General features: G+C 38.6%; 1 protein-coding gene across 20 annotated transcripts in view; it reads left to right on the top strand.

Moving 5' to 3' along the window:
* RAB9B (RAB9B, member RAS oncogene family) overlaps positions 1-24,995 on the top strand; it is an 85,405-nt gene that overhangs the window by 58,722 nt on the left and 1,688 nt on the right. For 4 of the 20 annotated variants that reach the window (XM_078363862.1, XM_078363856.1, XM_078363861.1 and 1 more), the window contains 5 exons: positions 8,122-8,186; positions 8,435-8,691; positions 9,577-9,713; positions 15,404-15,479; positions 16,658-20,182. In XM_078363862.1, the coding sequence (XP_078219988.1) occupies positions 16,700-17,305 (606 nt within the window). In that variant the 5' untranslated portion in view covers positions 8,122-8,186; positions 8,435-8,691; positions 9,577-9,713; positions 15,404-15,479; positions 16,658-16,699 and the 3' untranslated portion in view covers positions 17,306-20,182. Of the gene's footprint in view, positions 1-8,121; positions 8,187-8,434; positions 8,692-9,576; positions 9,714-10,237; positions 10,432-15,403; positions 15,480-16,657; positions 23,381-24,995 lie in introns of those variants that run through there. The other 16 variants (XM_054250995.2, XM_078363859.1, XM_078363864.1 and 13 more) reach the window with 12 other exon arrangements.

The following is a 24,995-nucleotide window of genomic DNA, read 5'->3' as shown; positions in this document are numbered from 1 at the left end:
GTGCAGTGGCTCATGCCTATAATCCAAGCACTTTGGGAGACCGAGGCAGGCAGATCACCTGATGTCAGGAGTTCAAGACCAGACTGGCTAGCATAGTAAAACGCTGTCTCTACTAAAAATACAAAAATTAGCCTGGCATTGTAGCATAAGCCTGTAATCCCAGCTACTCAGGGGGCTGAGGCAGGAGAATCACTTGAGTCCTGGAGGTGGAGGTTGCAGTGAGCCAAGATGACGCCATTGCACTCCAGCTTGGGCAACAAGAGTGAAACTCCATCTCAAAAACAAAACAAAACAAACAAACACTCATCATGCTCACTAAATTTGTAAATAAAACTAAATTAGGATAGGAGGCTAACATCTTAAAATACACAGTAATAATTTTATGTGACCATGACAAATGGGAGAAATGACCGGAAATGAAACAAAACAAGCATTGACAAGGCAAGACAAGTAACTTTTCAGAAATGATTGTTAATAATATAAATGTGGTAAAAACATATTTGTATTGCCTTCATCCTTAGGCACCATATTTCCAGAGGAAGAGTGACAAAACTGTGGGTGTTTGGTGGGGAAGAGAAAAATGAACTATCTAAAAACCAGGTCCACATGAAGACTGGTTAAAGGACTTGCAGATGCTTAACCTAGGGAACAGAAAACTTAGAGGGTGTGTGAGAGCATCCCAGATATTTGGAGGTCTGTTACATTGTAAAGGGATTGCATTGGTTAGTAGATGGTGTTCAGATTGCCCCCATCCCACTCCTATCACCACAGCAGATATCACAAGATTTTTCCCATTGTAATCTAGGCAGTACATATCAATTGATGTAAATTGGTAACTTAGGTGGAACTGTCAAAGATTAATTGAGCAACAAACTTTTATACTGTATATAAAATTCAGGAAAACCATTTTTATTTCCAAGGCAATAGGAAAATGAAATTTTATCTTAACTTCAACTTTAGTATCTAGATAAACTGACCTTTTATAGGCTTTGAACACAATGCTTTCTTTAACAAAACTTGCACAAGTTTACTTTGTATGTTTTGTATTAGCCAGCACAATTTTTAAAACAATTCAAAGTAGTATTGCCCCTAATTGTAGAGCTTCAGATAGCACTCTCTGATTATACAGGCCATATAGAGCATGCCCTTCTTGCTGACAGACTACTTCAGTTCTTATCTTGTACTCCTGTAGTTTTGCCTACAAAAGTAGTTCACTCCCCCCATACCTAATCTTTAATGCTTTTTATCGGTAGCTCTGGTAAAAATGGAAAAGTGGCTGTCTGGTGGAAACCACATAATTCCCTCATGTGATCTGGATTTACTAGCACTCAGAGAACTGAGGTTGGAGCCCTAATATTAGCCATGAAAATCATTGCCACTCAGCCCATCAATATTGTTAGTGACACTGCTTACTCTGTTTATTTACTGTAGAATGTTGAGACCGTCTCCATTAAATCTACTCTTGAGCCCATCCTGTGTGCCCTTTTTCTTCAACTTCAGCAATTGCTAGATCAATGTATACATCCTATTTTTATCACACATATTTGAGCCCTACCGCTCAGTGCCTGACCCACTGGCTGTGGCAACGATTAAGCAGACCCTACAAGTTATGACATCACTGCTTGACCAAGCCACCCAATCACATCAATTTTTCCCCCAAAATTAGTGAAACTTAACTAAACAAGTTCAGCTTACCTAAAGACTAGTTAAACAAATTATCCTGCAATGACCGGATTGCAAGCTTGCAGGCACATACCCTCCTTCAACAGGTGTTAACCCTCGAGGACTAGAGCCTAATCAGTTATGGCAAAGAGATGTAACACATGTCCCTGAATTTGGAAAACTAAGATATGTACATGTATCTGTTGATACCAATTCTCACCTAATTAGTGCACATGCTCTTCCTGGAGAGTCCACCTGATATGTTATTAAACATCTTTTAACTTTTGCATTTATGAGATGGCCCACAAAAATTAAAACTGATAATGTCCTGGCTTATGCCAGCTCACAATTTCAATAATTTTGTCACACATGGAACATCCAACATTCTACAGGCATCCCGTATAATCCCCAAGAACAGGCCATAGTAGAATGTGCCCACTCCATCCTTAAAAATATGCTCAGAAAACAAAAAAGGGGAATATGAGTAAGGAGCCTGTATCAACTACTTGCACAAGCCTTATCTGCCCTTAATTTTTTAAATTGAAGTGATAAATTTCAATCAGCTATAGAAAAGCACTTTGCTAAAACCTCTCAAGACATAAAACCCACAGTTTTATGGAAAGATGTGAATAGTAATGCATGGTGTAGTCAAAATGATTTGCTAACATAGGGAAGAGGATATGCTTGTGTTCACATCCCCTCAGGTCCTCTTTGGATTCCAGCACAATGCATCAAACCATACCATGGCATGGCTAGGACCCAACCCGGTACCAGAAATGAAGGAAATGACCCTGCAGGATCCACAGACCCATATGATGCAGCTTCCTTGGATGACACAGGCCCCAGACATTACCTGGGGGATGCTGAAGAAAATAACTAAGGCAGCTGAGTTAATCCTGCTCCAAACACAAACACCATTGACTCCAGATAATTTGTTCCTTTTTTATTCTCTCACTTTGCTTGCTACCTGTACCTGCTACACTCTATTGAGCCCATCTTCTAAATCTGCCTTTTTTCCACCAGTTACTTAGCCAGACACTCCCTTCCCAGCCTCTAACAAAGCAACTGCTTGGCTAGTAGGAACTGACATACCCTCAGTGGGGTTCCTCAGTAATGGCACACATTAGACTGAAATGCAAAGTAACACTAAAGGTCACTCCTTGATTGGAAAAGAATGTTACTGATTATACTCATGTTTGTCTTATGTTATTTACTAATTCTAGGACGCAAAGCCGGAACACAACTTGTAACTGCTGCACCTGACAAACCTGTTGCTGCACACATCAGTATTCTTCAATCAACAAAACCTGATGCAAAAAGAAAACAAAAATGCAGCAGATGTAGGAGATTAATCAGGGTGGTAGGAGAAATTATAGAAAAGACACAAACCTTCTTGGAAGGCTGGGATGTTTTGCAAAGCTTTGGGGAAGAATGAGCTGAAGGCAGCTGTTCTTACCCTGGGGCAAAGGGCGAGGAGTAGGTACAAAGGAATGTAGGGAAGTTATCTAAATAGCTTGCTTACTCGTGTCCTAAAAGTGAGCTTTGATTATTCACATGCAGGACTGCTCTCTCTTTGGGAGATTGACAGTGTTTGTTACCCACAAACTGTGTTTGCTCAAAGCCTTTGTCATTAAATTTGTACTAAATAAATGCAAGTGTTGCTGGCTTATCGAGGCTGCTACTGCTCACTCTGCCAGCAGTCCCCTACCCATGCTGACAGGCAAGATACCTGTGTCTGCATACTCTGTTCATCCATCGCTCAGCCATAGTCTGCAGGACAAACTTGGCACAACACCTGTCCAGGCTTGCCTTCACTGCCCGATCACTAGTCACCAGATTATTTTAACCATATCCAAGATACCACATCACTTAATCCACAAGCATTTCAGTATGCGTCCCTAAAAAATAAGAATTATTTCTAAAACATAACCACAATACCTTTATCACAAATGAAAGAAAATGAACAATTACTTAATATCATAAAATATACAGCCCAGTGTTCAAATTTTCCTATCTTTTTTCTAAGCTTGTTTGATCCATACATAAATATGGATTAGAACTCTTGAGGAAAGGAAATAACATTGCAATTTGTGAATGTGTCTCTTGGGTTGTTGTATAGTTATTGTTGTTGTTTTAATGATTTATAGAGTTTAATGGAGAAGCAATGTTCAGTCTAGCTTTAAATGAGAACTCTAGGGAATTATTTAGGTTTCTTTTCATCTATAGATTTGTCTATAAGCTCCATTTCCAGATTTTTAATTTTCCTTCTTACAGTTCTTTTAGTACAACTTTATTGAGATAGAATTCGCATATTGTGCCATTGATGCTTTTAAATGTATAATTTTTTTTTTTTGAGACGGAGTTTTGTTCTCGTTACCCAGGCTGGAGTGCAATGGTGCAATCTCGGCTCACCACAACCTCTGCCTCCTGAGTTGAGGCAATTCTCCTGCCTCAGCCTCCTGAGTAGCTGGGATTACAGGCACACAACATCATGCCCAGCTAATTTTTTGTATTTTTAGTAGAGACGGGGTTTCACCATGTTGACCAGGATGGTCCCGATCTCTTGACCTCATGATCTACCCACCTCAGCCTCCCAAAGTGCTGGGATTACAGGCATAAGCCACTGCGCCCAGCCTTAAATGTATAATTAAATGGGTTTTGGTATGCTCACAAAGTTATGCAACCATCACAACAATCATTTTAGAACATTTTCATTACCTCAAAAAGAAACTCCATACTCTTTAGCTTTCAGTCCCTCAGCATCCCTGTCTACCTGTCCCCTGTCCACTAATCTATTTCTCTTTCTTTATATTTGCCAATTTTGGGCATTTCATATACAAGGAATCATATAAGGTATAGTTTTTTATGACTGGCTTCTTTCACTTAATGTAATGTTTTGAATATACGTACCTGATATAGCATGTATCAGTACTTCATCCCTTTTTAAGGCTGAATGACATTTCATTGTACAGATATATTACACTTTATTTAGCCATTTATCAGTTGATGGACATTTGGGATTTTTCCACCTTTTGGCCACTATGAATGATGCTGCAATAAACAATCATGTAGAAGGTTTTGTGTAGATATATGTTTTTATTTTTTGGCATATATAACTGGGAGTGCAATTACTAGATCTTATGGCAACTCTATGCTTAACTTTTTAAAACACTGTCGGACTCTTTTCCAAAGTGGCTCAGCATTTTTCCAGTCCTATAGCAATGTATGAAATTCATACTTCCCATTTCCTTCACATCCTCACCAACATTTGGTATTATCTGACTTTTTTATTATAGCCATCCTAATAAGTGTAAAGTGGTATCTCATTGTGGTTTTGACTGGCATTTCCCTGATAACGAATAATGCTGAGCATCATTTTGTGTGCTTATTGGTCATTTGAGTGTCTGTGAAGAAAAGCCTATTCAGATCCTTTGCTCATTTTTTAATTGGGTTATCTTTTTATATTTGAGTTGTAAGATTTTTAGAAATATGTTGTAGATAAGTTCCTTATCAAGCATATAATTTGCAAATATTTTCCCTTATTTTGTGAGTTGTCTTTTTACATTTTTCAGTGTTCTTTGAAGCACAGAAGTTTGTCATTTTCATGAAGTCCAACTTATTTATTTTTTTCTTTTGTTGCCCTTGCCTTTGGTGTCATATCAAAGAATCAACTGCCTAACTCAAGACCAGAATTACTACTGCTTTCTTCTAACAATTTTATAGTGTAATCCATTTTTAGTTAAGTTTTGTATGTGCTGTGAGGTGAGGGTTCAACTTTATTCTTCTGCATGTGGCTATCCTTTTATTCCAGCACACTTTGTTGAAAAAAACTATTCTTCCCCCATTAAATGGCCTTGGCGCCTCTGTTGAAAATCAATTGACCATAGACACATGGGTTTATTTCTGGAATCTCAATTCTATTCTACTGATATACATGTTAGTCTTATGCCAACACCACAGTGTTTTGGTAACTGTAGCTTTTTAGTAAGTGTTGAAATGGAAAAGAATGAGTCCTACAACTTTGTTCTCTTGCAGGATTGTTTTGACTATTCTAGGTTCCTTGAGTTTCCATAAGAATATGAGGATCAGCTTGTAAATTTCTACAAAGAAACCAGCTAGGGTTCTGAAAGGAATTGCATTGAATCTGTAGATCAATTTGAAGAGTATTTTCACCTTATAAATATTGTCTTTCAATCCACAGACATGAGATGTCTTTCCATTTATTTAGATCTTTTTAAAATTTCTTTCAAGAATGTTTTGTGTTTTTAAGAGTGTTTTTTTGCACTTGTCTTTAAAAATTGACTTCTAAATACTACATTCTCTTTGACATCATTGTAAATGCATTCTTTTTAACTTTCATTTTTGGATTCTCTCTTAAAATTTATTTGTTGAAGAAACCGTGTTGTTTTTCTGCAGAGTTTCTCCCCCTCAACACACACACACACACACACACACACACACACACACACACCCCTGCACTCTAAACCTAAGTCTGGATGTTGTTGCTTACATACCTACAATGTTAACAACTTTTTCCTTGTATTTTTCTAAAAATTCGTAGTTATATCTAGGAGCTTGATCAGATTCAAATTGAATTTTTTGACAAAAAAAATACTTCCTACGTGCTGCTGTGTTTTTCCGTCAAGAGGCATATGATATATAGTTAATGCTCTTTTTTGTAATATTAGAAGACATGAATTATTATTACCTAGATCCATTAATTCTTAAAAGGTTATAATTCTAACATACCTTCATAATTTATTAGCTAGAAATCTTTTTAAAACACTTTCCTCACCAACTCCTTCATTATACCAAGGAAGAGTTTGTATTTAAAAAGCAGGTTAAATGCTTGAGCCATTCTCTTTACCAGTTTCCAAATAATGAGCTAGTTTTCTAGGTTTTGCCAAATTGAGCAGTTATGTTTTTAAGTATTTTCATGAATTTGTATATTTAAACATATTTGCTATATTTCAATTCATTGTAATGATCTTTACTAATGTTCAAATTGCCCCATGTTTGGCTTATGACAGCCTCTTCAAGTTGGCTCCCAAGTGTTTTTGACTCAACTCTAGTAGCATTTTTAGCTTCCTTGCTATTTGGTGTGACAAGATATTCTATGTTCTTGAACATTTCTTGCCGCATATTGAAGTCAGCTATTTATTTAAGTACTTCTGGGTCCTGTTATTGGGAAATAGCATTTAGAGCCATCCTATGGGCACTACAGATGAACTTTGACACTGAGATTTTCATTGTTTCTAAGTATTTTTAGTGGACGGAGCTTAAAAATGTTTTTTAAAATAACAAAACTGAGTTCATACTGATGACTTCCATAATTGGATAATCTTAAGAGACCTTTCCTTCAGGCTATTAAAAAATCTGGCAAAGTGGTTTTATTCCATAAGATTATCTCTGTGTCAAATGATTTTTTTAAAAAAAATATTGTATCCACTAGAAACTGTGACTTGCTCTTGGACAATGATAGGTAAATAGTTGACAAATTCTTACTGTCTAATTTCCTTTTTGCATACCTATGGCTGCCATAATTTCTGAGTAAAACATTAGATGATCTCATCAATATTATTGTAAAAATGAGGACAATAAGACAAAGTATTTGAAATCAGGACTATCTGGAAAATATAAAATGTATAGTTGCCACATAAATATTCTAGGCCAAAGATGACAAATACATTGACCTATGAACATTTCCAATATTAATGATTAGGAAAGCAGTTGCTAAATTGGGTCCTGAGCTGTTCCAGTCCTGCTAATAGATGTTCCATAAACAAAAGAAATTCATGTTCACAAAAGTTTTGGAAATGTTGAATTGAAAAAAAACATAACAGATTTCTTTACTTCAAGACTCCCAGGATGTTAATGTTTTAATATGCAACATGACTCTTCAGGAAGGGAAATAGTATGCAGTGTTTATATACTTATTTGAATGCTTCATGGAACACTTTTGTACATGACATCTTGTGAATGCTGGACCAGGCTATTCTTTTAAATTAATCACATTCCAACTATGTCTTCCTGAAGCTCAGGTCAATGTATTTCAAACTGATCAGGATGAGACTTTGGGAGATAATTAATCTTCTTCATTGAATGTTGAAGAGTTTGTGTGTGTGTGTGTGTGTGTGTGTGTGTGTGTGTGTGTGTGTGTGTAACTGTGTTATAAAGATAGAAATATTTTTATTATATGTTGAGGGCATGATTTGACAGATCTCAATGATTGATCATTGGGAATAGTCCCATCTGAAAGCCACAAAACCATCCACAGCTGTTACTTCGAATCTTTGTGCTGTTCATTTTGTGCTGATCCCTCACAACTAGAGTTAGTCATGTTGCTTCCATTCTAGGCAGACAGTAGTAGTTGCTTTTTAAGTGGCCTCTAGAGACTCTTTAATAGAGGATTTACATGTAGAAATCTTTGATCTAAGAAAGGATTTTTCTTACCCTTAGGTGTTCCAACGTTCACTAAACGTGTGATGATTTCAGCAGTTATGAGATCCTGACTACAGAACAAGGTAGCTTATAAACTAAAAGGTCCTTAAAACTTGCCAGTAGGTTTTTGGGGGTTCTCAAAGATGATTAAACTGTTGGAAAATAGCATCTATGAGAAAATGAAAAAGTAGTCTAGATTGTTACACCTAAAGACGAGATACTCTGATATGAAGGACTGTTATTTAAAGCATTCACAAAACTATTTATTGGAGTGCAGAAAGAAAACATTGAAACATCAATATATTTATTTTTCTCATTCTTTTTTTTTTAGATGGAGTTTCGCTCTTGTTACCCAGGCTAGAGTGCAATGGCGTGTTCTCGGCTCACCGCAACCTCCACCTCCTGGGTTCAGGCAATTCTCCTGCCTCAGCCTCCTGAGTAGCTGGGATTACAGGCACGCGCCACCATGCCCAGCTAATTTTTTGTAGTTTTAGTAGAGATGGGGTTTCACTATGTTGACCAGGATGGTCTCCATCTCTTGACCTCGTGATCCACCCGCCTCGGCCTCCCAAAGTGCTGGGATTACAGGTGTGAGCCACTGCGCCCGGCTATTTTTCTCATTCCTTTAAAATTTCTGTGCTGGAGTATTTTTAATGTTTACTCATTAAAATGTATAAAGTAATGTGTAATGTATACCTGTACAGTAGTACATGTATATAATCTATAAATCCATATACATATATTGGGGCCCATGCTCAATAGTTTTTTTAATAGATTAAAATGGATGAAAAAATTGATTTATAGGATTGTGTGAATCCCTTCATCATCAGAAGAGTGTTTTAGAGTATATGTGGGAAATGGTGTTGGTTTAAATAAGAGCACAAGGGATTCAGTTAGATCCACTTATTTTATTTAAATATAACAATTATTAGTGATACAGCATTCATTGATATTCAGCAAATATTTTCTGAGCATGTCCTATGCAGCAAACATTGCACTAGGCTCTGGGCATATGGCAGTGAACATAAACATTGTCCTTGACCTCATAGTCCTTCCCTACTACAGTTTAGTAGGGAAGACAGCTGTCAACCAAATAATCATACGTTTAAATATACCACCAAAAATGGGTAAGTGTTATGAAGAAAAAATGCAGCAAGTTACAGGAGGCTACAAGAGTATAAACTGGGGCACCAACCATCTCTATTCTGGGGTTATCTAGAAAGGTTATCCCGAGAAGTGACATTTAAGCTGGGGCCTGCAGAGATTGATTGCATGATTGCTTTGTCAAGAGATAGAGGGAGAGTTGCCTAGATGGAAGTAGTGGGTATGCGTGAGGGCTTTGAGGGGTCACGAGGTGAGTGAGGGCCTGTGCCACAAGGTTTCAGACAATGGGGAAGCTTCAGAGATGGATCTGCCTGACAGAGAGGTGGAGTGTAGGCTAAATGACCTCAGGAGCTTTGTTCTCAATTCCAGGGGGCGAAAAAAATCAAAAACTAGTTGGAGGTACCAGAGGGCTACAGAAAACAAGGAGAACATCGAATTCTGCCCCAGCAGCAATTCCCGGAAATTCAAGTAATGCCCCCCTGTGTGGCCCTCTGGAATTGTACCTGGTAAGGGTAAAAGGCAGTGTGTCCTCTATGTCTGTGCTACAGATGTGGACATTTTTTTTTGGGGGGGACTGCCCGAGAATTTCATGCCAGCTAGAGAGCCTAGCAATGTGTTGTGATAATGTGTTTTCCTGAGTTATTTGAAACAAGAGGGTGTACGTACTACTCTCTTGGCAAAATTAAAGGATTTTGAGCTAGGATAAATGAGGGTAATTGCAGGAGGTGGAGCTGTGGCTAGCCATGCTTGAGGGCTTAGGCCCCAGGCTGCAGAGGAGCTAAGTGGGAGAGCGATATTTGACGGTCCATTGCCGCGGTGCCTACTAATCGGCTAGGGGAGGAGAAGGAAGAAAAGGGAGTCCAGGGTTGGACGATGAGCATGAAAGAAGAGTGGGCGAGCCAGGGAGCGCTTGCCACATGGAGGGCGGGAGGCGGCTACACTAGGTCCCCAGAGCCAAGAAAGGGGCACGCGGAGGCGGCGCGAGCCCCGCCCCCTCCCCTGGCGGGCGCGGGCGCGGGCGCGAGACGCTGCGCGGCGGCAGCAGCGGGCGCGAGCGGCAGCTGTCAGGCAGGCCACCGAGGTCCAAGCCGCACTTGCTGCCCCATTGAGGACGAGGAGGCAGCAGGAGCGGTGACGGTGTCGCTGAGGAGCCGGACTCCCGGCACGCAGAGCTGACCTGCCTGGCACCCGCGGCCCTCTCCTGTTTCCTTCCCATTGTGTTGGGTAAGGTGCCTGTGCGTGGGCAGGAACAGGGGCTAGGGGGTGGAGGACCCGGAAGGCCGGGAGGTGGGGGGCCTGTGAGAAGAGGGAGAAAGGAAAGTCTAGTTGATCCCCGGGGCCACTCGTAGCTTGGGAAAAGTACTGAGCCTCCCTTAGGGTCGGAGCTGGGGGCAGGTGACAGTGGAGGGGGGCGTTGCTGAGTAATCCCAAGCGGCCGCCAGAGCCTGGCAGAGAGGCGCAGGGCTCCGTGGGGAGCGGGTGTGGCTCAGTGCGCATGCGCCACAGCCGGCTCGCTCTGAGAGCTGGGGATGAGGTGAGAGGACCTGGGTCGGAGGTAGTTGGGACTATGCATGACATCTCACTTTCTAGGTCCCTAATGCTAACAGTGCCCCTGTCATAGAGATACCAGCATTGTCATCTCCTAAGGCAGCTTCTTTTCCTTGTGTTCAGCTCGCTTGATGTCATCCAAACCTTATCTACCTATGTCTCTGGGCATTCTACTGGGGGGAAAGTGGCCTGGGGACATTGCCAAATTGCTATCTAGTGTGTCTTCGGGCTCATAGCCCTAAAGCTGTCATTGTGAAGAGTGAAAGGTTAGACGTGAGACTCCACATTGGACCCTTCGAGTTGCATATAGAATATAAATATGGGCATGAATGTAGGAATAGCGTTTCAGTGGCATGACAGCTGTGGCATTTGGAGTCAGCATGGATGTAGCTAATAACTTGTTAGTTCTGCAAAATGAATCCAGTGCATCAGAGGGCTTCCCCGCTATGAAGACCCACCACCAGCACCAACGCCAAGTATTGGGTTGTACAGGAAACAACCTACACCATTTAAGTTACAGGGGCTCAAACATTCAATCATTTCTCGTTCATGTTGAATTTTACATAAAGATAGTCGCACCGAATTCTTCAGTGCAATATTTCCAATTATTGTGCCAGCATTCAACAGTGAATTGAGTAACCCTTACCACTGTGTCGCCACAAGATGGGCTTTCCCCACAGGTCCAATCATGGCTCCTCCCTTGTACAGACTTCCAACAATGTCACTCTCATCCACTGCCTAGCCCTCCCCGGTTGCTTTTCCCCTACCCAGCCCTGAAGTACACATCCCTCTCAAGACTTGCCTCTGAGCAATCTGCACTACAGATTTTGAGCGTCATTCCACTCCATGGCAATGACCTGATGCCAGTTTGCTTTTCTGCCTCTCTTCTCTCCATCATCATACTAAAATGTACTATTTCCAAAGGTTTAACTTTTTTTTCTTCATTGTACTGTTTCCTCCCCCACCTCCACCCTCACCTCTAAGAATCTCCAACTAAATGTAATGATTTGAATGAGGCTGTGTGGGTATAAGCACTGGCGATTCAGAAGGTTTCAAGTGTGTTAAAGAACAAAGAGCTGGAGGGTATTGGTTACGTGAATTCCTAATTTACCTCACTGTCCAAGACTGAGACCCTGATAGGGATAAAAAGTGAAGAAACTATCCTTAGAAAATGCTGATTAATGAGTTTGTGGGGGTAGGAAAGGGGAATTGCATCTCTCGCATATTTGACTTAGAGCCAGATATTTCTCTGAATGCGATCAAAATGAGAATAAGTGTTACGGTCCAAATGCTCACCTGATAGAAGACCCATAAGGGATGCATAAGGCATGTGACTTTCCTATTTACATATTTAGTGTCATCAAAGAATTCATTTCCCTGCTTAATGCTACTTTGTTTAAAGGTTTGGATTAAATCTAGCATATTCTGGGGGACGAAAAAATGATTTCGTTTGCTTTATACTGTGCTGGTTCTTTTTAAGTATGTACTAAAGGACATCACATTCATTTTCAAATAATGATGAATGATTGCAGAGATGCCAGCACCCACTGACAACATCAAGTGAAGATAATTATTCTGCTCTTGTTTTTGGTAGGAACGAGGAAATGTATATACTTATTTTTAAAATGTGAGAGTAGGGGGAAGAAAACTCGAGCATTTCCCTTGACTTTCAACAGGTAGAATTCCTATTATGTCCCAACCAGAAAACGATAGAGTCAAGTTCATAACTTCTGCTCTTTAGTCACTTTGTAAATAATAGTACCTGGACATCTTACAGAACTATGAATCTATTGTACTTTGGTATCAATTCAGAAACATTAATTCTGGGCACCTACCTAATCAGTTAATTGGTAAACAAATATTTATTATCTCCATGGAGGATCCTGGTGCTGCACACTGAAGGGGCTTCAAAGATATACACAGTGAGCTTACTATCCAGGAATTTAAAATTGATCATATAAGAAAGACAGGAAAAGTTTGTTAACAAAATAAGGAAGTATAACTATATGATTTCAGCTGTAAACTATGAGATCCTAAGCTTGCATGTTAATTTGTACACTCTCTGAGGGCAAGGCCTTGCCTTAAACATTTATTAATTTCCAACAGTATCTACACCCAGTGGATGTTTGAGTGATGATGTTTTGCAAAGTAGATTGGGTGGGGAGAAATCAGAGGCAGGGAAAGAAGAACTTTCACAATAGATTAGATTCGAGATGTGAGCCAAAATGAGGATGGCAGCACAGGACTAGAGAATGTTATTTCTAGGGAAAATCAGCAGGATTCAGAAGGTAAGGAGACAAATCTAAACTGTATTCATTTTTACTTTTAGCAAAAAAATGGGAGTAGAAGACAGCAGAGGAGAGTGGAGGCTCTCCTTAGCAAGGGCACAACACACAATAGGCACTATAGTGTTTTCTTAAATATCAGTAGCAGGATTGGACCAGAAGACCCTGAAGGTCCCTCCAATGCTGAGATTCTGTGCCATATGCAGATATTCAAGCTTGTTGAAGAACAAGGCATTCTCAAATATGGAAGAAAGAGAAAAGGAAGAATTCTTATATTTAGCCCTTTCTGAGAAGGGTTAATAGTGAGCCACAAGTCCCCCACTAGTGCATGAAAGGAGGTGGAGGAGCCAGAGGAATAAAAATCTCAAACCAAATTTTTCAAAAAATGCGTACGAATCTTTGCAAACTTCAGAATCTATTCATTATCCCCCAAATCCTGTTAAGTAGGGTAGATATTATCTGCTCTATTTTTATGTAAGAAGATACTGAAACAGAAAGATTAAATGACCTGCCCAAGTTCATAAAATGAACAAATGGTATAACACTGATGAAGACCCTGGTATCCTGTTTGCTGCCAGCTAGCTTAGTGCTCTTAACACTGAACCACATTGCTTTTCCTGTTTTTTTTCCTTGGCATAGAAGCTATAGGCCCAGAAGTTGTGTGTACATAACCAAATAGGAAATGCACAAGCAACTGCAGCATTATCTCAGACAGTTATTAATACATCATCATTATTCCTGGAGCTGAGCATTTGGGTTTCCATATTCACTCAGTCCTTGACCTGTCTATTGAGTTTATCTGCAACTGGGAAAGTAGTCAGTGAGTCTTTTAATGATGTGAACACCTGTTTGCTAGGAACTTGAGGAAGCTCATTTGGCATGGACCCTTAATACTAGCCATCAGAATCATGCCCAAGTTTGTACTTCTGTTGCTTTTTAAAATGAGAGTTCAAGAGTTCTGCTCTGTAACATTATTCTACAGACTGGTATTTAAAAAAATAAAGAAGTGTGCTAACACTTGTTTCATCTCCATTTAAAGAAATGTTTGTTACTTAAGCTAGTTCTAAAGACAGCAATTTGGGAGCAGGAAACAAAGGGGACAAAAACCTGGAATTGTAGGAAACTTGAGAATTCTGTGGAGTATATATAAACCAAGAAGGGGCATAAAGCCTATCCATTTAGGAGATATTATTTAAATTCATAATTACCGAAAGAGATATCTAGCAAATTCTTATTATAAGTTTTATCTATATGTAGAAAATAACATGAGATTATTAAGCAGCAGATATATTTTTAAAGCTTCCTTCTTCCTCAGTAAGAAAGAAAACTACACAAATCTAGAAACTGTTTTTCTTCTTAGACCAGTACTCTTGAAACTGCTTAAATAAGACTCTTGCCACAATTAATTATAATATTAAATGAAGGTATATTTACATTTAACAACACCAGCTAAATATTAAAACTGGTGTTTAAGACAAATGACCTGCCAGGTGCGATGGCTCACAATCTATCCCAGCACTGTGGAAACATGAGGGGGGCAGATTGTTTGAGCCCCGGAGTTTGAGTCCAACCTGGGCAACATGGTGAAGCCCATCACTACAAAACATACAAAAATTAGCTGGGCATGGTGGCATGCACCCGTAGTCCCAGGTACTCAGAAGGCTGAGGTAGGAGATTCACTTGAGCACAGGAGGTAGAGACTGCAGCGAGCCATGATTGCACCACTGCACTCCAGCCTAGGCAACAGAATGAGACCCTGTCTCAAATTTTAAAAAATATAAAACAGAGATGACCTAAACTAATGAATAAAATAATTAGACAAGAGAATATACATTAGTGTAAACAGGAAGCCCCCACACACAATTTTTTCCTGCTCTCTGATTATGTGGAATCAGTTACAGAGACAACCTCGAGACAGACTGGTGAGTGCACTAACAACTTTCTTGGAGATGGGAATGTTGGTAGGTATAAAGGAAAAAAGTTTCATCTCTTACTTAGGATTTCAACATATCTTAGATTGCTCTGTACTTTCCTTTTCCTGAATGTCATCTACTGTGAATATCATCTACTTTCTTTGATTTGCTTTTACTTTGAATGGAGAATTCAATGAAGAGACAATATAAAACTTAAAACTTATACAAAGTACAAATTAGGACAAGATAAAGTTTTTGGAATAAAAATGTTTTGCTTATGTTAAGCATTGGTAGCATTTTAAACTTTTATTTGTGAGAAGCATCCTCTATAGGTTACCTGAGGTTGCTATGGGTTCTTCTTTTTTTCTGACTTGAATGTATTTTTAATTATAGCCTTAATATTATTTTATTATAGATTTTTTTAATAATATTTTCTATTCTATTTTGTAGAACCCTAAAAAGAAAGAATAAAACAACAACAGGAAAAAAGGAAAATATTTAAGTTGTGACAAAACAAACCCACTGGGTACGTATTTCAAGGGGGCATACTGTGGATTTGGGATGTTTTAATATTTGATCTCTTAAAAGTGAATATTTAGAAAAATATATAGCTAGTAGACATGCATTCCAAAATCATTTTAAGGGCTACTAAATTTTGTAAAATTATATTCAAATATGTGTGCTTCCAGAAACTATTTTGCATGCATTCCTTTGATTGATAATTAGTTTTCCTCCCTTTGGATCTATTGTATAAATATCATCCAATTAACCTTATCGTTATTGAGCTTCCACAATAGACCTAGTGTGAAAGTACCTAACAGAATATAGCAAAAGTTAGTATTTGTTCAGTAAGCATTTGATCTTTTTATTTTAAGACACATTCTAGTTATTCCATGTGTAGACAGGTTGTGGAGGTAACAAGTAAGGTACTGTATAAATATTAGTACTTCAAATTTTACGGTATGTTTTCAAATGTTGCTATTATGAAATTAAAACCTAAATCCAAAAACTAATAAGCTATTCAAGATTTTCTCCTTAACAACAGCTGTTATATTGGTATCGGTCAGTTGTCATCAACTTAAATGCCATTGTTCCATGAAGAAAAAAATATAGAAGATCCTTACTTGAGGGGGTGTTCCTATCAATGCAAGTATAATGGGGTAAATGCCTGAAGAAATGTAACTTTGTTCTCTCTTTCAAATTCTGTGGTCCTGTCTGATTCTGTCCCAGACCTCTACCGACAGAATCAAGAATTCAGTTTATGTAGCTTTCTCTTCTCAGTAATTCTTGTATCCATCAGGAGCAGACTTCAAACCCCAAATCAATTTCATACTATTTGCCTATTGTTTGGAACTGTCCAAACCGGAAGCTAAAGTCGTCACACATTTGAGTGGCATTCCTGTTCTAGGCTTCCTCTCCTAGAATAGGGTCAGAACTGAACCAAATTACAGGACCATCTGCTAGTCCATTTACTAATGGCACTCAGCCATGTTTCTGGCACAACAAAAGATCTCAGAAAAACAAGACCTATTTTTCCTTTTATGCAAAATTGGTTTTATTTCTTCTGCTGTACTACGTCAATTAACGACCATAAATCAAGAGAAGTTGAATGAGAAGTCCTCATAATTCAGAGAAATTTGCTATGAAGTTGATTTTAGTTTCAGGTTTAACTGTTTTCCCTCCTACTTTTCCTTTTATTTTCAGGTTCTCTTGGGTACAAACTCCTTCCCTTCTGGTGCCGCAAAAATGAGTGGGAAATCCCTGCTCTTAAAGGTCATTCTCTTGGGTGATGGTGGAGTTGGGAAAAGTTCGCTTATGAACCGTTATGTAACCAACAAATTTGACTCCCAGGCTTTTCACACCATAGGGGTAGAGTTCTTAAATCGAGATCTGGAAGTAGATGGACGCTTTGTAACCCTCCAGATCTGGGACACTGCGGGGCAGGAACGTTTCAAGAGCCTTAGGACACCTTTCTACAGGGGAGCAGACTGCTGCCTCTTGACCTTCAGCGTGGATGATCGGCAGAGCTTCGAGAATCTTGGTAACTGGCAGAAAGAATTTATTTACTATGCAGATGTGAAGGACCCTGAGCATTTCCCCTTTGTAGTTCTGGGTAACAAGGTAGACAAAGAGGATAGGCAAGTGACTACTGAGGAGGCACAAGCCTGGTGCATGGAGAATGGGGATTACCCTTATCTAGAAACTAGTGCCAAAGATGATACTAATGTGACAGTGGCCTTTGAAGAAGCTGTCAGGCAGGTGTTGGCTGTAGAGGAACAGTTGGAGCATTGCATATTGGGTCACACCATTGACTTGAACAGTGGCTCCAAAGCAGGGTCTTCATGCTGTTAAAGATAGGGAGCCTTTTAAAAACATGCCCCAAATTGGTCAGGCAGTAGTGTCGGAATAACTGTGCCCCTCTAAGAGTGCACACACACACACACACACACACACACAAGAGGGTAAGAGATAAGGTTCTAATTGTGAAACAGAGCCTTCCAAATTGAATTGTAGAGCAATTCAAAAAAAAAAAAAAAGCTTTATCAAGCCAGTGTATTTTGCGTGATTTCTGCTATCTTGTGTGTCTCAGGACATATCAGAAAGTTTTAGTCCTGAGAGAGTTAAGTATTTTTTAAATCACAGTTTAAACCTAGAACCCAGCCGCATGAAGGAGTTAAAGAGCTACAGCTATTTCTTAAGTGTGTTCCATTAATCAACTAATAAATGTCACTATCAGACTTGCCAAGCAGTTTCTGACATTTCTGCCAAAGGGAAAAAAAATCAGACTTTGAGTCGTATTATAATAAAATAATAATGCGAACAAGGATTCCTAGGCTTGAAGTATAAGGAGGCTGTAGTGATTAGGAATGCAAAAGTATAATGATGTACACTGACTTGTTTAAATTCTTATGTATGGTTTGCTCCCATCTGAGCTTTTAAAAAAAATACTATCTCAATAAGAGATACTTTAATGACACTGGCAATTGATTATACTTCTTGTGTTTGAAGTCATAGGATACTAGTGAATGGATTATGCTTAAATATGCCAACCACCTTTGCAAATAAATGGTTGGTCTGCTTTTACTTCCTAAATCTACTTTTGCTGCATAGAGATGTTGCTTCTCTGACAACCTCTTACCAATTTAGCAATGCTGCTTAGCATATGATTTTGGATGCAGTTCTCTCTGCTCATAATTTAGATGGTCCTTCGATCCACCATGCTGGGCTCATGGAGAAGGCTTCAGAAAACATTGGGGGATAATGAACGTTTCTCACAAGATTCCTTAACTCAAATATTTATTGAGGGAGAAGAAACTGGTTTCTTGTATGTTGCACTGTATGTTCAACTGGCCTAATCAGGACATTGAAAGTGACAGAAGAGCAGATTTTAACCCAGTGTTAGAATGAATTTCCCATAATCAGAGTTGTCCAACAGTGGAATGGACTGCCTTAATAGTGAGCTCCCTGCTTCTGAAAATATTCACTGGATCACCATCTGTTAGAATACCATAAAAAGATTTTCTGTACTGGCTACATGTTCAGCATAAAGTCCTTTCTGGCTCTAAGTTCTATGAATCTATAAACTACGTCAGTGCCAGGCTGTAGTTAGATTCATCTGATGATAACCGGTAAGACTATGGAGAGGGATGTTAAAACTTCTCAAGCCATTCTGTGATCAATCTTTAATGGCAACCTCGTAGCTCTTCCTTTTGCTTTTGCACTGTGGCAGGAAAAATTCTTGAGCTCTGAGTAATCTTTATGTGCCCTAATAAAAACATTTTAAAGATCCCATATTACAATATAAAAATGGTTTGACAATTTTGGTTAGCATGACTTCCAGTTATATACTCTATTATGAATATGCAGTCTGGCTCTTGTTGGTTTATCTGTTTGTCCTGCATAAATTTTAATTTGTACTTTAAAGCATCTATGATAAAAATAGTGACAGACAGAAATTACCCCAAAAAAAGACCTAGGCCAGGAAGTGGGTGGGAGCTTTCATAGGAATACAGCCTAGAACTCTCCATTGCAGCCACATATGGAATCAGCCTTACTTACATGTAGGACTTTTGTGCTTTAAGAGCTCTGGGACATTTTGACCAAATAGAAAAGAAGAGGACGGTATTTAACCCAGTCGTACTCAATATTTCCAATTAAGATATAATCCTGACCCCAGTGTTCAATTAACTTGGATGTCAGAAGTCAAAGCCAGAACTGGGACCCCACAGCTCTTAAGTACTTGTCCCTATCCTGCCTATGCCTATAGCCAGCCACACTGGTTTCCAAGTTCTATGATCATTTTGCTACAATCATGTTAGGGTGAAAATCTGTAAGTTCAGAACTGTTAAATGTTAATTATTTTTAAGTGCATGAGACCTGGGGCCTTCTCTTTCTACTTGCACTCTGCTTATAATAGTTTCTATTTGTAGATCTCAGGCCTTCATCATAATGACCTCCATCAACTCACAAAAGTACTTGTCTCTATTAGAGTGGCATGTGGTCATTTGAGTAAAAATAAATTATGTGGGTATGAGATTCTTAGGCATCCTGTCCATCTAAGACAAGTGTTAATTTTATTGACCTATCAACTGGAGCCCCTTTCCTCTTAGTCATACCATTGCTTTCTGCCAAATTACCACTCAATATCTTAATGAAAGCACTTAACATTAAGTGACATAAACAGTGGCATTTTGGTAAGCAGCATTCCATGGGGTGCTGACACATAGTTTGGGTAAGATTAAAAAACACCAAAGGCTGAAATCTGTGAGTACCAAGAACTGTGCATATAGGTTTAGAAATTGACTGTGTACCCTAGAATGTGCAGTGTAATATTTTCAATAGGTGTTTTTTTAAAGAACACTAGATTTTTTGGAATAATATATTTCTAATTAGGACTATACTGTTTTTCAATGGTCTGTTAAAATATCATACAGAATATTTATTTAGTTTGTTGTCATGTATTGGCTAACTTTTCAGGGGCCTCAGATTCCATATGTCTTCAGTGGATTGATCAATTTCAGGTTAATTTGTGCCTGCCCCAGCCATCTCTACTTTACCCTGAGGTATTCCACAATCCTCTTGTTGCAGGTGCTGCTAAAAAAAAACAAAAACAAAAACAAAAAAACAAACAGAAAAAAAAACCTCAAAATTGTGTATCAAATATTTTCTTTCAACTGTAAAAAAATCATCTGTGTTAAAGCGAATAAAAAGTGCATTTTGAACATCCAACATACAATGTTTGTGTTTCTTCCCTCCCTTTTTCTTTTTGAGCAATTGGTGAGTGTGATGGACAGTACTTATCAATCAAGTCACTCTTTCAGGCTGCACTGGATGTGGCCTCTGGATCACGTTTCATGTGGTACTCCAAGCAGCCACTATCTAGTGATCAGATACTGCTGTACTGATTATGAAGCAAAGTTTAAAGATTGGGGCACGGAGGTCCTTTTTATTTTATAGCACTTTCTTTTTATTTATTTATTTAATTATTAGACACAGGGTCCCTCGGTTGCTCAGGCTGGAGTGCAGTGGCGCAATCATGGCTCATAGGAGCCTCAAACTCATGGGCTCAACCACTTTCTAATGCAGGAAGTATATTGGGACTGGAAATTGAATCTTAACTTTCCATTTTATTTCTTTATTATAATTTAAAACCATTACTTAGTGGATAAAATGTACACAATTCTGGTGATGAGTACACTAAAAGCTCAGACTTCACTCTACAATATATCCATGTAACAAAACTGCACTTGTGCCCTCTAAATTTATACAAATAAAAGAAGAAAAAATATAACAAACAATGTTGCATAAAAAATAAAATAAATGATAAACCGTCATAAAATATAAATAGACATATTCCCTTTATTTTCTTGACTGGTGAATTGTACAGACCTTAGGAAAACATGAAAATATAGGTGAAACAAGAAAAGCAAAGAATAATTTTGTTAAATATTCTCTTCTTTTGCCTCTCAGATATTAGATTTTAAAGATATATTAGCACCCAATGACCTAAATACATAATGGTGATTTTTAAATTATGGACACAAGTCTCTCCACAGCATATATAGTTTCATTACTTTGATTCCATCTGCCACGGATTTTGCTCTCTTCTCCCCTCTGTCTACTTTTGCCTGATACGACTTTGGCCAGTTGAAATTGGGGTGGGGAATTTGTTGGGAAACAGATTTTTTTTTTTTTTTTTTTTTTGGCCACACGTACCATTTCCATCTCTGAGGATTATAATTTAACAAATTATCAGACCATGCTTCAAACGCAGCACCCCAAATCATTTTAACTAGTCTATAATGTTGCAACTTTTAGAATACAGAAAGCCATAGATTTATAGGCCACTTAATAAGGATTTGTTCATTCATAACTAATTTTTTTTTTTTTTTTTGAGACGGGGCCTCACTGTCATCCAGGCTGGAGTGCATTGGCACGTTTTTGGCTCACTGCAACCTCTACTTCCTGGGCTTAAGCAGTCCTCCCACCTCAGCCTCCTGAGTAGCTGGGATTACAGGCATGCACAAGCATGCCCAGCTTAACGTGTGTGTGTGTGTGTGTGTGTGTGTGTGTGTGTGTGTGTGTGTGTGTTTGACACAGGCTCTTGCTCTGTCGCCCAGGCTGGAGTGCAGTGGCCTGATCTCGACTCACTGCAACCTCCATCTCCCGGGTTCAAGTGATTCTCATGCCTCAGCCTCCCTAGTCCACCACCACACATGACCAATTTTTGTATTTTTTGTAGAGATGGGGTTTCACCATATTGGCCAGGCTGGTCTCGAACTTCTGGCCTCAAGCGATCCACCCACCTAGCCTCCCAAAGTGCTGGGATTACAGGTGTGAGCCACCACACTGGGGTCCATAACTGATATTTTTAAAAGCAGAATTCTAACTTCCTTGCTGTTTTTCTGCCTTATTCATAACCCAATGGGAAATCTCCTCATGATGTCTTAAGAATTAGTATGGTCTCACTTTTTGGAAATGGTTTGGTGATAGTCCTTCCAGAAAGAGGAAGGTGTGGAATACATGATTGATCTTCCATCCTGTAACTGTATTTTTAAAACATCCTGAAAAATTGAGGCATCCGTTTGAGTAATTTCAAGATGGGAGGTGGGATGGACATCTCTACTTTCATCTGAGTTACCCAAAGTAGATCTTGCAGCAATTTTTTTCCTCGGTGATCCAGATAATCATTTCGATTTTTTTCTCTCCCTCCTGTGGAAATGTAAAATTTATTACAGTGCAGTGTTTTTCTTACACTTGATTTTAGGACAGATAAACTGTAATATACTTTCTTAATCCATTTGGGCTGGACTAACAAAATGCTATAAGCTTACTAGCTTATAAACTACAGAAATTTATTTCTCAGCTCTGGAGGCTGAGAAGTACAAAATCAAGGAACCAGCAGATTCAGTGTCTGGTGAGGGCCTGATTTCTGGTTCACAGATAGCACCTTCTAGCTGTGTAGAAGTTGAAAGGGATTTCTCTTGGGCCTCTTTTATAACGACACTAATCCCGTTCATGAGGAGTTCACTCTTGTCACCTAATCACCTCCCAAAGGCCCCATTTCCTTATGATGCCATCCCCTTAGGGGTTAGGATTTCAACCTATGAATTTTGGAGGGACACAAACATTCAGACCATGGCATACACATTTTGATAAAACGTTAATGTGCATGATTTCAGATATTCACTAATGTTTTCTTTTTCCAAACTGGTCACTTTAATTTCCTCAATTTCCATCACCAATAGAGCTCTCATGCTTTTTTTTTTTTTTGAGCTGGAATCTGGCTCTGTCGCAGCAGTGCAATCTCGGCTTACTGCAACGGGCTCCGCCTCCCAGGTTCAAGCAATTCCAAGCAGTTGGGATTACAGGCGCCCGCCACCACACTCAGCTAATTTGTTGTTGTTGTTCTTTTAGTAGAGATGGGGGTTTCACCATCTCGGCCAGGCTGGTCTTGAACTCCTGACCTAGTGATCCACCCACCTCGGCCTCCCAAAGTGCTGAGATTACAGGCATGAGCCACTGTGCGCAGCCAGAACTCTAATTCTTTACTACTTTCCCTTTAAGAGAAGGAAGGGATAATGACAAAAGCTAGGCATGTTTACGGAATAAAAGAAAAATTACCAAATGCTTCCTTAGAATATTCTTGTGAAAACTGGTGAGCAAGGATCTCTTATTCTGCTAGTGACGGTAGTGGTGATTATGTGTGAAAGGGGTTTTTGTTTTTTTTTTTTTTGAGGGGATTAAAAAGTTACTTAATATTTTTCCAGTGAAAATAAGCATCTTCACAGCTCAAGATGTGGCGTCGTCACCTGTAGGCATACAGGAACTGCCGCAGTGATCTGTGTGTCTTCATAAATCTCTTTGCCTTCTCCAAGGAAACACAGAGAATAATGATTCAGTTATATATAAATGCCTTTTTAAACGGTAGGTTTTGTGTGTGCAAGCATGTGTATTTTTAAGTAATCTGTTAGTTCCTTTCGTGCTCTATGAACTATAAGTAAATGTGTAATGGGTCTCACTATAGCGCTCCTGAATTTTAATCAGACCTGCCAAGCTGTGCTGCATCTAGTTAATTGATTGATAAAAAGAATTGGGAAAAGCTGCCTTAATAAAAGAAATCGCTCTTAATTCAACATTAGCTATATTGATTAGAGTAAAAATACAAATCATGCCTTCCTGTGGTGCATTCATGAGGAAGCAAGAAACAGGCTCATATCATCTCTTTTCTCTGACATTGTTCCTGGCTGCCTTAGAAATGGCATATAATATATTGCTCAACCTAGAGTCTGTTGAGAGGTGAACAAGTGCCAGTAGCCTCTGAGTTCTCTCTTTTTCCATTTGTTCCCTGCTAGAAAACTTAGAGTCGCCAATAAATGCCTTAAAATGTTGTTTTTTTTTTCTGATTACAAAAGCCATACATATCCACAGTAGAAAAACAAGGGAATGAAAGAAATAGAAAAACAAGATTAAAAAATTAAAGTCATCTGTAATCCTATTACCCTGAGATAAGCAGATTTTAACATTTTAGTGATTTTAATATATGTATGTATTTTTAAATTGATGTCATACTGCACACACTGATCATAATCTTTTTCACCTTATGTATATAGTGCTGAACTTTTTTCTAAGACATATTTTACTAAGATTATATTTGCTGTTGGTATAATATTGTATTGAAGGATTTACCACAATTACCCATATTGCTAAACATTTAATAAAACACTTATTGCTAGACATTTAGGTTGTTTTCCAACTGCCTTCTTTTAATAAAATAAAGCAGCAGTGAAGGTCCCTAATATTAATCTTAATTCTCACCTTTTCTGGGTCAAAGAGTATGAATTTTTTATTAATTTTAATATACATTTGCAAATTGGCCTCTAGAAAGTTATCCCAAATGACATCAACACCAGTAGAATAAGAGGAGACCTATCCTTCCAGACACCCAAATGTATGGAATGTTATCTTCCTTTTTAACCCCATTTGTGCAATCGGGTGAAAAAATTATCTCATGTTTTCATTTATATGTATTTAATAGTTTGAGAGTATTGTTGTTTATATATTTATTGGCCATTTTTATTTTTTCTTTAGTGAATGAACTCAGATGGGGGTGGGGAACACTCATTTTTTTCTAATTGCTTCCAAGGAAATCTTTTTTTATGTTGTATTAACCTTTGATCTTATCCACATTGCTGGTTTTCTGCAATTCCCTCCCATACCTCTTGCCCTTTCATTTTGCTTATGGTATTATATAAAAGGTTATGTTCTGATAAATTGGAAAACTATGGTGGGTCGGGGAAAGAGAAATGCTTATATGATTTGTCCTTTGTTCCTGATTATATTTGAGACTACTTTTGTTCAAAGAGATTATAAATCTAAACTTTTGTCAGCATGATAAAAGAATTACTAGAAATAGAAAATATTCATTCATCCAGATGCTTGAATTGCTTGATGTCAAATGACTGGTTTGAATTGAGGTTATTGCCGTAATAAACAGATTATTCCGAAGCTTTGTGTTAAATACAAATACAGCGATAGAAAC

This window comes from Callithrix jacchus, chromosome X (assembly GCF_049354715.1).
Source record: "Callithrix jacchus isolate 240 chromosome X, calJac240_pri, whole genome shotgun sequence".
In the NCBI taxonomy this organism is placed as follows: Eukaryota; Metazoa; Chordata; class Mammalia; order Primates; family Cebidae; genus Callithrix; species Callithrix jacchus.
Note: the sequence above shows the minus strand (reverse complement) of the source record. Positions and strands in the feature narration are given on the sequence as shown.